General features: G+C 42.0%; 1 protein-coding gene across 11 annotated transcripts in view; it reads left to right on the plus strand.

Moving 5' to 3' along the window:
* Positions 1-13,346, plus strand: part of ABI1 (abl interactor 1) — an 81,660-nt gene that overhangs the window by 19,233 nt on the left and 49,081 nt on the right. For all 11 annotated transcript variants that reach the window (XM_080386005.1, XM_080386010.1, XM_080386009.1 and 8 more), the window contains exon 2: positions 4,046-4,213. In XM_080386005.1, coding sequence (XP_080242131.1) covers positions 4,046-4,213 — 168 coding nt within the window. The remainder of the gene's footprint in view (positions 1-4,045; positions 4,214-13,346) is intronic.

Genomic DNA, 13,346 nt, shown 5'->3' on the forward strand with positions numbered 1-13,346 from the left:
ACATCTGAACAGGTATTGGGCACTGAATAATTAACAGCTCTGTTCAGCTTAGTGACTGTTTGGCTGCTTTAGGGCAGTGCTCTGTTAGTAGTTTATCCTGGATGGGTTTTTCTGTGCTTGAGTTTGGATATATTCCAACAGCTGAAGATGAAAAATGTGGAGCAATGCATGCCACGTACTGAGGAGGCAAATTAATTTCTTTCTGCCAGGGCAGCCAGTCTTGGTGTGATCTGATGAACTGCTTTCTGACCCTTTTCAAGTGGAGCCAGCCCTTCTGGTGGGGCATTTTTCTTACAGGGAGTTTCAAGCACAGTGAATGGAACTGAAGTGGGAAGCGGGGAAAACAGAGGTCAGAGAACAGATGATGAAGAGTATGGACTGGTGTGATTGCAACAGAAGGTTAGGCTTCTGAAGGTGCTTTGCAGTGTGAGCTGATGTGATTTTTTTGGGTGCAAGTTTGTACCTGTAGTTGTGCGCTGCATGAACTAGATGATGGTGGGAATTAGCTGAGAGAGAAAGCTGGAGGGCAGATGGTTTGAACGCTGCAGACACTATTGTGGGGATATGCCTTTGTGGGTGGCAGTTTGGAGAGGGGAAGAGAAAAATTGGCTGGGTATATGACTTGTAAAGATCAGCTGCTGAGTGATGGACAGGTTCCTCATCGTTTGACCTTGATGTGTCACTGAACTGAAGAATTGGTAAATAAGCTCCTACTCTTTTTTTTTTACTGTGGCAATTGTTTGGGTACAGAATCAGTTTTCTACTTTACTATAGTAATTATGTGACTTTTTTAAAGGAAGCTTTATTATACAAGTTTGCATTTGCCAAAAATACATGATATGCAGTGTGGAATGCCATGCAAGTTTAACTGTCTTTTCATGTATTTGCTTGGTTTATAGGAGGAGTTTTCTTTTTAGTATTAAACATAGTTACGTGAAAGCAATTTCAAACTGCAATTTTGCCATAGTAACATGAATGTTAAGGGTGAACTAGGCATACAGGTGGGAGCTTATTTTAAAAGGGAAACTTCAAAAGCTGTGATATTCTGGATTTAGAGAATATTCACTTTGCTGCTAAAGGCCACTCAAACTTCTGTTTATATCAAGGACTACTGGAGAAACAACAGTATCTTTAAAGCTTTTGATACAGGATCATAAAGTAATTCTGAACTGTTAGGAAAACAAGTCAGTTGACAATCTTTAGATTGTGTTGTCATTAAAATTGAATAGTTAACTGGTGCTCATATATTATTCCAAAATATCTGAAGGCATGTAAATGTCCATTATCTTCTATAGCGCTTTTAGTTTTTGCTTAAAGAGAGGTGAAAGTAACAGTTTAAGAACATTGGGAATCCTGGCTCCCTCCTGTTGCTGCTACATAGCTCTTGGCTTCTCCTTCTCCTCTTCCCCCTTTGCTGGCTGTAAAGCTTTTAGCTTGTATCTTGTGGATGCCAGTAGTTCTAATTAAGAAATGCAAAAGACTATGTCAGGTTAGTTCTAATCTAAACTGTTAAACTCTAAACTGAAATCGCCTGAATTATCTGCAAAGCTTGAAAATGTTTCTAACGTAATTGTGCTAGGACATGCAATATGTTCCACATCAGAACTGTGTTCATCTAATCCATCTAGTCATTTGAGCAAATAACTAAAACCTTAGGTGCTTAGGCAAATGAGGGTGAGGCATTTGATCAACAAATCATTAGAGAAGAAAAGAAACTTTTTATACAGTGAGGTTTTCTCGACAACACTCAGTAATTGAGTGCCATGGCTTTGTAACCTGTTAGTGTTCAGCGTATCCATTAGTTGAAACTTTGTAGTAAGAAAACTGCTTGAGTAAAGGCTATAGCTCTCCAGTTGAGCTTTTATGAAGTTAAACTTGTGTTGACTGCTGCCTTGTTGTGTGTGTCTACTTCAGTAAACCTTTTATTTCAGTTATTGGTGAAGTTGCTACCTGCATTTTCACTGTTGTCCAGGGTGGTAGAAGTTCAAGTATAAATAATCAGTTGGGTTTTTTTAGGCTTCAGCTCAACAGGAAAGTGTTTTTTAAAGTCACTGCTAGTGGCAATTTGAAGTTTAAAATGCGTCTGGAAAGCCAGGGTACTTTGGGAAACTTGCTTCTTGAACCTTTAATAGTTGCTTTACAGATCCTTCACCACCAAAGTTTGTTTTCTAAAGAAGCAAAATGACTCACTAATGTGTTCTGACAGCTAGAAATGTCAATACTCTTTTTAGGTGGAAGATAGCTTTGTTTGCATTTGGAAATACTAAAAAAATTGGAATTTTGCATGGTTTGGCCTTTGTACATGCAGTAGCTGTTTTTTTACCTTTTGGCAACAGATTGTATTAAACTGTTCTTGCTGCTTCACATAGTAGAAGGCATCTGTATGTGAATCCATTTGAAGGATGGCATTAACCAAGTGTCCTAAAAAGTGTAAAAACTGCTAGGAATGTTAATCATGATTATGAACAATTGTATGGATTTGGGGGGGGGGAATTCACCTGTGTTTAAAAAAAGACAAATCTTTAATTAAAAGGTAGCCTAGCATAGCTTGTGTTGCAGTATTTAGGTCATGCTGCAACTTTATAATGCATATGAACAGTTTGCCTTCTGATTCTCTCCTTAAAGCAAGAGAGACAAGAAAGATTCCTTATTAGCTGTTGCATCTTTTCATACTTGAACTCAGGTGCAGATTTAACACTTGGGGGTGTTAAATGAAAATACTGAGGTGAAGGAATAGAGGCAGCCTTTAAGAATGAATGAGTGCATGGAAACTGGGAAGCACAGGGCTTAGTTGAATGCAAATGGAATTTCTTAGTTTCCTGACTTTATGGTTAATACTGTAACTGTTGCATACAGTGTATGTTGAGTCTTATTCAAAGAAATCAACAATAAAAATAGAAGACTAGTTGGAAGGGACTATTAATATGAGCCTCTCCTTTTGGTTGCTGAGATCAACTGACTGTTCCACAAATAAAATGAGGAAGAAACTATGCTAGCACTGAGTCATCATATACTGCAAATCCTTCCTTATGCAGTGCACCTTTCCTACAGAGGGAAGAAAGAGACTTCTGGGTAGCTGCAGTTTGCAAGCTGGGTAAACAGATGAAGTACATGGCCTCTGCTGCCAGCTCCCAAGCTGTGATACAGGGAGCACTTCGGAGTGGGGTGTGTGCATTTTCCAGATGGATTTTTCTCATCCTGCCAGTGAGAAGGGACTGACTTGGGTCGTGTGATTCAAGTCACGTAAGCAGTTGCTGATCTTGGACAGTAACCTGCCCTCTGACTAGGGAGCAAGTGCCTCAGGACAGGTTGAGGACTTCAACTTAGCAAGGTGTGATTTCAGCGGGAAAGTGATCCGTTTATTTTTGCCATTCAGGGGGAAGTTGTGCTCCTTTCTGACGCATCAGAATGTGTGTGTCTTCTCAGACATGATGACTTCCTCAGCTGTCAAGGAAAGTTTATTAGGCTTTTGCCTGAGGAGGGATAGTTTCACAAATACTCCCTGCATGCAGGAGCCCTCTGTGCATACCATCATGATGCACTACTTGCCCTTCTCCTGGGCCGTGGGAATAGTAACCTGCATAGCTGGAGGGTTGGCTTTGTAGGTGGCATGTGCAGTAGGGGACACCCAACTGTGGGAAAATACTTTTCTGTCTTTAATGGGCCTGAGCTGCATGACCTCATAAGAGATGGCAGAAGCTGCATTTCAGTGTTCCTGGGGAATCGGAGGCTTTTTGGGAAACGAAGGGTTGGACAGGCTTTAGAAACTCAACTGTAACACATCACAATAGTGTGTTTTCTACTGAATGACTTGGTGTTTTTGGCATATAGTTCTATTATGGTTAAATATTTTTCAAATTCTTTATCTTCCTTATTGAGAATTTTTTAAATGTAGATGCAGATAGAGTACTTTGACTGCATACTCAAATGTTCTTAATTACAGATTCTTCTAAATATAGGTTGTATTTTTATGTTCTTGTCCTTTTCCCCCATACCCCACCCTTTTCCTGGACTTAAGCAAACGTCTTGTTCTCTTGCTTTACAGGCTCCAGATAAAAGGAAAGCATTAGAAGAGACCAAAGCCTACACAACCCAATCTCTAGCCAGTGTTGCTTATCAGATCAATGCACTGGCCAACAATGTATTGCAACTGCTGGACATCCAAGCATCCCAGCTACGGAGGATGGAATCCTCCATCAACCATATCTCCCAGGTAATCTTTTTTTTTTTTCTAATAGAGGACTGACAACACTGGAGAAGGCGTTACCTTTCTCTTGTATTGAGCTGGATAGTTTATGTTGATTTCTCTGAATTCTCTGAGTAACATGATAGAAAATGGTAAGGCTTTTTTCTTTCAGTATTTATGAAAGCCACTTTGTGATGGAGGTCAGGACAGAAGTAAAACAGTTCTTTTGTCAAGAAGCACTGGGATTATGTTTGGTTTAAAGCAGGAGTTAATTACTTCGGATTCCAAGAACTGAAGCTACAGTTGAGGGGGGGTGGAGAGGATTCTCTTTCTGAAGGAAATCTAGATAAAATACCACTGCTCATATGGTACTTCTGTTAACGTTGCAACATTTGCAGTAATCTCATTTGTTTTCATACCTTTGCAGGATGTAATTACATGAGCTGTGTGAGAGGGAGAGCCTCTTTCTAAGCCAAAGCAGTTGAATGAGCTGACCTGACTTGTACTGTGACTGCAGTATTGCTGGAGTTGATGTGGGGAGCACATGGAAGTAGATGACAGGAAAGAACAGGCTTGTCCCTGTCAGTGACGGCTTGTGTTCCCTTGGCTGAAGTGTCACCCTAGCTGGCTGCTGCTGAGGGGGTAGAGTTGCTGCTGCTGCCTGCCTTGTACCTGATCTGGCATTGGTCTGATTGTATGCTAACTCAGCCAAAAAATGTCTGCTGCGTTTAGCCTGGAAGTGGCTTATTGCATCATCATGTGTGTCCCATACTAGTGCCAAGCAAGGAGGGAGGGACAGGATCCACTCAGTTCATTAACTCCTATGTTGCTGTTCTCAAGTGGGCTTGAGTGGGTTGTTGAGGGCCCGGTGTCCGCTCTATCATATGCTGTTATTGAAATTCAGTTGGATCTTTGGCCTTTGTCCTATGCCTGTCTGAGACATTTCATAAACAAATCTCAGAGGATTCAACCTAAAATGTTCTTCAGTGCAGCCAGTGAGTTTAAAACCTTTGTTGGTCAACTGGTACCATTAGTGGTCCACCTTAGACCAAATACTTGAAAAGAAATGTGTCTTACGGTCTCTACTGTCTGTCTCCTCATAGGATCTGCTAACCTGTTTACTGTTATTTCAGAGTAATTATGGTTTCTAAAAAATCGTTGTTAAATGGCAGCACAGTGGTTCACTGAAAGCATGTCAGCAGGGTGAAGATTCCAGTGCATGTGGAGAGGCCCTCCTAGTAACAAACCTCTCAAAAAGGCTTGTCAAGTTAGTGTGTGCTAAGAACTAAACAGTGTTAAAAGCTGTATCAAGTGTTTAAAAAGTGCCTTCCACTGAAACAGGAAAGTAGGAGGAAGTACAATTGCTGTAGATAAGTTCCTTGTTCTGTCAAGTGTTCAAAGATTTCTTGATGCTAGGATTATGACTACCTCTGAAGAAATGACTGGGTAAAGGACTTGAACCTACAGGTTTTCCCAAGCATTGGATGCTCTTTTGTACTGAGCACATCTTTTCTTATGTGTTTCAGAGCTGCAGTGTGTGTGTGTGAAGCGATTATTGTTAAATTCTTACTGGCCTGCTGATACGACTAACTAGCACAAAAGGTGTTAACCCTCTGTACTGTTGCCACTTGAATTGAAGGCACTATGCTGAAAGCTATTGAGTCACCTGATACATGAACTGTTTGCTAAAGACTGTGAACAATCAGTGCTTTGTAGAGCTTTTGAAGAGTGTTTAGCAAGGTCACTTGCTTGTAGCTTCTGTCCTGGTTGGTCTTTCCTGAAACTAATCCTTGCTTATAAATGAACCTCTGCAGACTAATTTTGTAGAATTAAACTGGATACAGATAATGCATGCATACCAGCTCAGCTATTTGCTTTGAATTGTTTCTGCTTAAATGCTTCAACTGCGTATCTTAAATCTGCTGTGCAGTTGCTTTGATAGACTGTCTAAATTTTCCAAGGTCTCCAGAGTGTCTTTCATTTGTATCAGTTGTGAATATTTTCATGCCACTAAAGCATGTGGATGAACGTATTCTCAGAATGGAATTTTTCATGTGAGAAGTATTGCCTAGAAATGGAGATCTGAGGATTGCCAGTCAAATACTCAATTCTGGGTTTTGCAGCGTAGAGCAAGTATCTGTGAAATAAGGCACAATTTGATAGTTTTTCTGGTTAAAATACCTTTCTTCTTTCTATGGAAGAAAATTCTGTGGTTCTTCTGACCTGCAGGTGCTTTCTGTTCCCCTACCCTGTTTCAGTTCTCTGTGCATTTTCCAGAAAGACTCTAGGCCAGATGGCTGGATAGCTAATTTTGATTAGTAGCCACTCAGTATTTTTCCTAGCTGTGTACCTTCTTCAATGGAAAAAGCACTCATGAAAAGTTAGGTGATGGAGTGATGTGTTATATTCTTGTTACTGGAACTTAATTTTACAGATGGAAAGTTTGCTTGCTTTTATAGGAAAAAATTAATTCAACTTTGATTTCTTCTTGAGAGCAGAGAGGTTTCATATGTGTAATCACACTGTGGTAAGGGAGCACTGCTCTGGGCACATGGAGGCAGTGAACAGCTCCAATGGTTTTTGCATAGCAGCCACAGCAAAAGCCTGCCCAGCTGCATCTATATTTTCTGTAGTTATATTTTCTGCTGTAATGTGTGGGTCTGGAGTGATCTGCCATGTAACTATTTACTACACCTAATATACAGAGCTGTGCACATACAGCTAAGCTCTTTGGCTTAAACCCTTGATATTGACTTTGAGTTTTGCCAAGCTGACATGACTTTTCCAAGCTGCTCTGATGTGGCAGAGCAGAGACTTTATTGCTCTTCTGGAGAAGTTTGCAAAGCTTTCCAGTATAAGAGATCCTACTCATCCTGTTCGGTAAGATTTGGGGGAAAAAGAGAGCAAGTCTCTCCTTTGGACCAATGTGCATGTCAAGACTTCACTAAAGGTATTAAGGTTAGCAAATGTGACGCCCATTTACAAGAAGAGCCAGAAGGAGGATCCAGGGAACTACGGGCCTGTCAGTCTCATCTTGGTGCCAGGAAAGCTTATGGAGCAGATTATCTTCAGTGCTGTTATGTGGCACATGCAGGACAACCAGGCGATCAGGCCCAGCCAGCATGAGTTTATGAAAGGCAGGTCCCACTTGATGAACCTGATTTCCTTCTGTGACAAGGTGACACACTTAGTGGATGAGGGAAAGGCCATGAATGTTGTTTACCTGGACCCGAGACCTTAGTAAAGCCTTTGACACCATTTCCCACATCATCAATCATCCTCCTGGAGAAACTGACTGCTTATGGCTTGGACAGGCATACTCTTCGCTGTGTAAAAAAACCTGACTGGATGGCTGGGCCTAAAGAGTTGTGAATGGAATAAATCCAACTGGTGGCCGGTCACAAGTGGTGTTCCCTAGGGCTCAGTACTGGGGCCAGTTCTGTTCAGTATCTTAATAATCTAGGATTGAGTGCACCTTCAGTAAATTTCAAGATGACACCAAGTTAGGGGGAGTGTTGATTGCTGGGGGGCAGGCAGGCTCTGCAGGGGGGTCTAGACAGGCTGGATTGATGGCCAAGGCTAGTTGTAGGAGGCTCAACAAGGAGAAATGCTGGGTCCTGCACTTGGGGCACAACAACCCCACGCAGCGCTACAGGCTGGGGGCAGTGGAAGACCTGGGGGTGTTGGTTAACAGCCGGCTGAACACGAGCCAGCGGTGTGCCCAGGTGGCCAAGAAGACCGACAGCATCCTGGCTTGTATCTGAAACAGTGTGGCCAGCAGGACTAGGGAGGTGATTGTCCCCCTGTACTCCATACTGGTGAGGCTGCACCGCATACACTGTGTTCAGGTTTGGGCCCCTCACTGCAAGAAAGACACTGAGGTGCTGGAGCATGTCCAGAGGCGGGCAACGAAGCTGGTGAAGGGTCGAGGCGGGCAACGAAGCTGGTGAAGGGTCTGGAGCACAAGTCTGATGAGGAGCGGCTGAGGAAACTGGGGTGGGTTATTCTGGAAAAAAGGAAGTTCTGGGGGACCTTACTGCTCTCTACAACTACCTGAAAGGTTATAGCGAGGTGGGTGTCGGTCTCTTTTCCCAAGTAACAAGTGTTAGGATGAGAGGAAATGGCCTCGAGTTGTGCCATGGGAGGTTTAGATTGGGTATTGGGAAAAAATTATGTGCTGAAAGGGTTATCCAGCATTGCAGCAGGCTGCCTGGGAAAGTGATTGAATCACCATCCCTGGAGGTATTTAAAAGACACATAGATGTGGTGTTTAGGGACATTGTTTAGTGGTGGACTTGGCAGTATTAGGTTTACAGTTGTACTCGATGGTCTTAAGGGTCTTTTCCAGCCTAAATGATTCTGTGATTCTATATGTGCCTTTAGACTCCCTGCTATGAGCTTTTTGTTGCAGTCACTTGCATTGTGTATTCCTGTCAGTTCCTATTTGGTGCTTGTTTGTTTTTATTTGCCTGGGGGATGGCCATACTTAAAAGAGAAATTTCAGGTAGGAGTTGAGCTAATTTTGATCCAAGATGGGAAAGAAGGGGCAGCCCGAGTGCTGCACTGTTGTGGTGTGCCATTTCAACTTTCCCTGTGGGACGCTAGTGTGTGAAAAGGTAGTGGAGAAAAGGACTTGAACCCCATCACTGGTGACTTGTCCATCCACAAATCCTAGGCAGCAGCAGAGCAGCAGTTCTTCTATGGTATAGACATATGCTATGTTGCAGACCAAAAAGAAATTTTCTTTGAAGAAGATGGAACAGCAATAGCCAGGTGTTTTGCTTTCTTTGTAGCATATGAAGTATAAGGTGCCTGGAATAGGTAGTATTTCCTTTGTAATAATTTTAGGGAAGATGAGTGAATACATGGACTGGGCAGCGAAAGAGGAAGCTAAGGGTCAGCTTGCAATGAGAGACCTCGGAAGACAAAGGAAGGACCTTGCACATTGAGGTGGGGAAGGAATGAAGACCTCAACATTCAGCACGTGGTGTTTCTTGAGGTGTGCAGCATCTAAATAAACCCAGGATTTTTTCATGTACCCTGATGATGAGTTAAGCAGGACACTGTATTTATGCTCTGATTGTGCTTTATGCTTCATTACGTTTATTTCCTATGTATATTAAATGAGATTGTGATTAGCTGTTTAAATCATGGCGCTAATTTGTGCTGGTTTTGCATGGGTTCCTGAGCCAATGAGTTAATTCTTTAAAAATAAAATTAAAAAATCCTCTCATATTCCTCTCTTGATTCTGAAAATTGGTGTCTTCTAGTAGAGGAGTTAAGTTCAGCTCTTCATAGCTTGAATATTTGACAAGGGAAAACTGCTCCTCTAGAAATTTGGGACTGTGCTCTTCTGACTTTTTGTTGGTCTCCCCTCTTCCCCTCTTTCTCTTGGAAACAGGAGCTGACTTAAAAATGTACTTTAAGATAAATTTTTTGCTGCTTCACTTCCGCAAACTTCCAGGTACTGAAGCTGGGACAGCCAGATTCCTCAGAGGGGAGGGAGGTTGACAGGGACACATCCTTGTTTACTGTGTCAAAACTGAAAAATGTAACAGATCAATGCTCATACTTATGTCAGAGCAGCTGCAGTACTGGGTGTAGCAGCTATTCCTTTTCTTTTTCCCTTGACATAAACACTTTTTAAATAGCTCAGTATTTAAATCCATGCCTCTTGAAGCATGAAGCAAGCAATAGACTCCTTTTTAAGAAAGGATGGTTTGCACCAGTAAACACTGCACCCCTTAAACATTCAGTGTTAAGATTTTCTTCTGCATCTGAAAGCTCTCCTCTAATGCAAAATAGGGACTATTACAAAACAGTGTTTTGAAAGCATAACTCTTGGCAAGAAAAAAGTGCATCTTTTGTCACCATTAAAAGTTAGAAGGTTTTACAACTATTAAAAAACCCCAAACCCCTGAACTGGTTTAGAATAATCTTGCTTGTTACCATCCATATCTAATTCACTGCATGTGTAATTCAAATACTGTATGCAAACAGAAGGCCAGATGCCTTCTGTTTCTATGGTATGCTTGTCTAGGTGAAATCAGAGGCAATAATGAAACACACAGATGTTGTCTTTTCTTGTAGGACTTCTGAAACTTACAGCTGTAGGGTATGTTGAATCACACACACCACCCTGATTCCCAAATACTAAGGTGTTTTCCATTGGGCGAGTGATCAGTGAGGGATGTGGATTAGGTTTCAGTGAAGATCTTCTGGGGGCTTGAAGGGGTGAGCTCTTAAGTAGTAGCAAGTTGAGAACAAAGTAACCAGTGTTTGATGGCAGGGAAGAAGAGCGCAAGAGCTGTTAGGTGCTCAGCAGACCTCTGATGTTTGAAGATCCATAAGGCAGTGGAAGTACAGTGGGAACACTCGAGGTTTCAGTTTGTGGGAAGGAGCCTTCTCTCAGACTGTGTGTGTCTGCCCTTCATATTAATCTAATACTGCATTCAGGGATTGTGGTATATGATCACAACACAGTTCAAATTCATGTTTGCAAGCCAAGAAGCAGGAAGGGGTTAGAAAATGTGACTAATCATCTGCCGATGAGTGTGGATGCTCATGCCTAGGAACAAGCAATTATGTAAAGTACTTTTAGTACACTTATGAATGGGAGCAAAAGACCTGTCTAGATCCTTTTACTGATAACTCTCTTTCCAAAGGATATCTGTTCAGCTACTTTTACCCTGAAATTGCCTCTTTAAAAAGAGGAGGATGCTTAAAACTCCGGTGGTCTCTGATACGAAGAACACATGGGCTGGACAAAGGGACTGTTAACTGGAAAGAAAATTAGCCAGAACTAATAAGTGGTTGATGGCTGTGAACAAGCAGGATTAATACTGAAGGCCAGACTGTTCAGGACATAAACTGTGTCCTCAGCAAATCTGGGGATAACTCTTAGGAAAGGTCATTCACATGCTGAATGGCAGAGCTTCAGTGCAGAGGAACCTTGAGAAACTTGAGGACTGAGCCAGCAAAAACCTTGGGGAAACTGGTCAAGGTGAAAGGCCCTACACCTGAGGTGGAATAACTCCCTGCCTTTGTATGTGCGGGGAGGTGACTGAGTAGCCATCCTGCTGAAAAGGAGCTAGTGTGCTGGTGGATGCTGTGCTGAACGTGAGCTGACAACATGAGGCCATCTGAATAAGTGAGACCATGTGGCAGGGACATGTTGGGTAGAGTGTGGCTGGCAGATGAAGGGCCGTGATTATCATCTGCTCTGCAGTGATGAGGCTTCACCTGGAGCACTGTGTCCCGTTGTTTTACGTTACCTCTTGCCTTGTTCAAGAGTGATTCAGGGAAACTGGGAGGTAGTCTAGCAGAGAGGGATGCCGAGATGATTGGGAACATGGAGCATGCAGCCTACAAGGAGAGGTTGAAGGAGTTGTGCTTGTTTAGTCTGACAAAGAAGAAGCAGAGCAGTGGCATAACAGCAGCCTACAAATACTTAAGCCTGACGCTGTCATCTTTGCAGTTAGTCTTTTGGTAGTGACAGTGTAATGTTGAACAATTACCACAAGTTGAAGCTCGAGAGGTTAGTACATGGAGTTGGGAAAATCCTTTTTATTTTGGAGTGTGGTGCAGTGCTGGTACAGGTTACCCTCTGGTGTGACCCTTCTTAGTGTTAAACAGCAGTAGCTAGTTGCATATATCCTAAGAGCTGGCTTTATATATCTTGCAAGGTACATCATAAGCTATGGGAACTAAGTGGTGCAGGGGGAGACAATGACAAAGTTGGGGGGGGAAACTGCCACTCCCAGTGTAGAAATGCTTGTAAGCTCCAGTTCCATATAAACTTTCCTTTCTGTATGTCCAAAAGCATGTGAAGAGACCAAATGTTTCTGCAGGAGCTAAAGCATCATCTAATGTTATGGACATCAGAGAGATAATGTCTTCTCTCTGGTTCTCTTGGACTGCCCCTTGCTTGTCAGCAGACACAAATATTCTAAATATAGTGAAGAAACTTGCACCTTTTGTTTAGATTAACCTTGCCTTGGGTGATGTTCCCTCTCCTAATAAAGTGCTGACAGTTATCTCTGCGGCCTTTGCTTCACATCCTGTTCTTCCTGTACTCTCTGTGACAAGAGGCCAAGGCTCCAAGAAGTTAAATCGTACTCGCTCTGGTTATCTGTCTGCTAATGAAAATTGTTAGTAACTCCGTGCATATCAGCTTCTACATGATACATATAAATTGTTCAGAATGTAGTATAATGTGTAAGGGTTGCCTTGTCAGCTGTTCTGTTAGAAATTCCCTGCATGACCACAAATGAATATGTGTAGGATCTGTCTGTAATTCCTGTACAGCTCAGCTGATGCAGTCAGATAAAACCCCAAACACAACAAACGAAAAAAATCAAGACAGAACAAAAACCCCTATGATGCTTAGTTATGTACACCTATGAGAGAGCAACTGCAACTGTCAGCCTTTCTGTGATGGGGAAGGGCAGTTGCTTATGGTGGAGAAGAAGAAACTGAGAAGAAACTTTTGTTCCCCCCCTTTTTTTTTTTTTTTTTTTTTGGTAAATGCAGGTTTGAGTGTGTGTTTGGGGAATGGGGAAGCTACTAACTTTAATAACCACTGGCTGTAATGAATTCCTTCATAATGCAGATTCCCATTGCACAGTCTGGTAGAAGGGCAGTCTGAATGCATAGTTTTCCATGTGTTTTAGACCATTAAAACCTCCTTTCTGCTGAATGGGTGTTTGGCTGTAAGCTCTAGATACCTCATTAAATACTAAATTAAGAGGCCTGATGCAGCCTCTTGTTTTCTGAAATCAAAGCCAAAAATCCCAGGACTGCGAACATTACTCTGAAAGGCCTTTTTGATAACTTTGTGCAACAAAGGAGTCAAGGGGTTTGTGCAATCTTCCTTTTTTAATGAAAACCTTTCATATCTGGAAGATACATCACATAAATGTGTTACTAACCTGCTGTAAAATCACATATTGGACTTTTCAAGGAGTCTGTATTTTTCCTTCAGATGCATCTGATTAGATTGTTGCATGAAACTAATTTTCATTCTATTTCAAGTCTCAGTAAACCAGCAGTCTTCACATGTGAATAGCTCCTGGTTTACGTTGAATTAGTTTTCTTATCTCTGTCAACGTTTCAGTGGCGTAAGGGGAAGGCAAAAAGGAATTGCCGTGTATGAGGTATA

The sequence above is a fragment of the Falco punctatus genome, assembly GCF_963210335.1.
Source record: "Falco punctatus genome assembly, chromosome: 4".
Taxonomy (NCBI): domain Eukaryota; kingdom Metazoa; phylum Chordata; class Aves; order Falconiformes; family Falconidae; genus Falco; species Falco punctatus.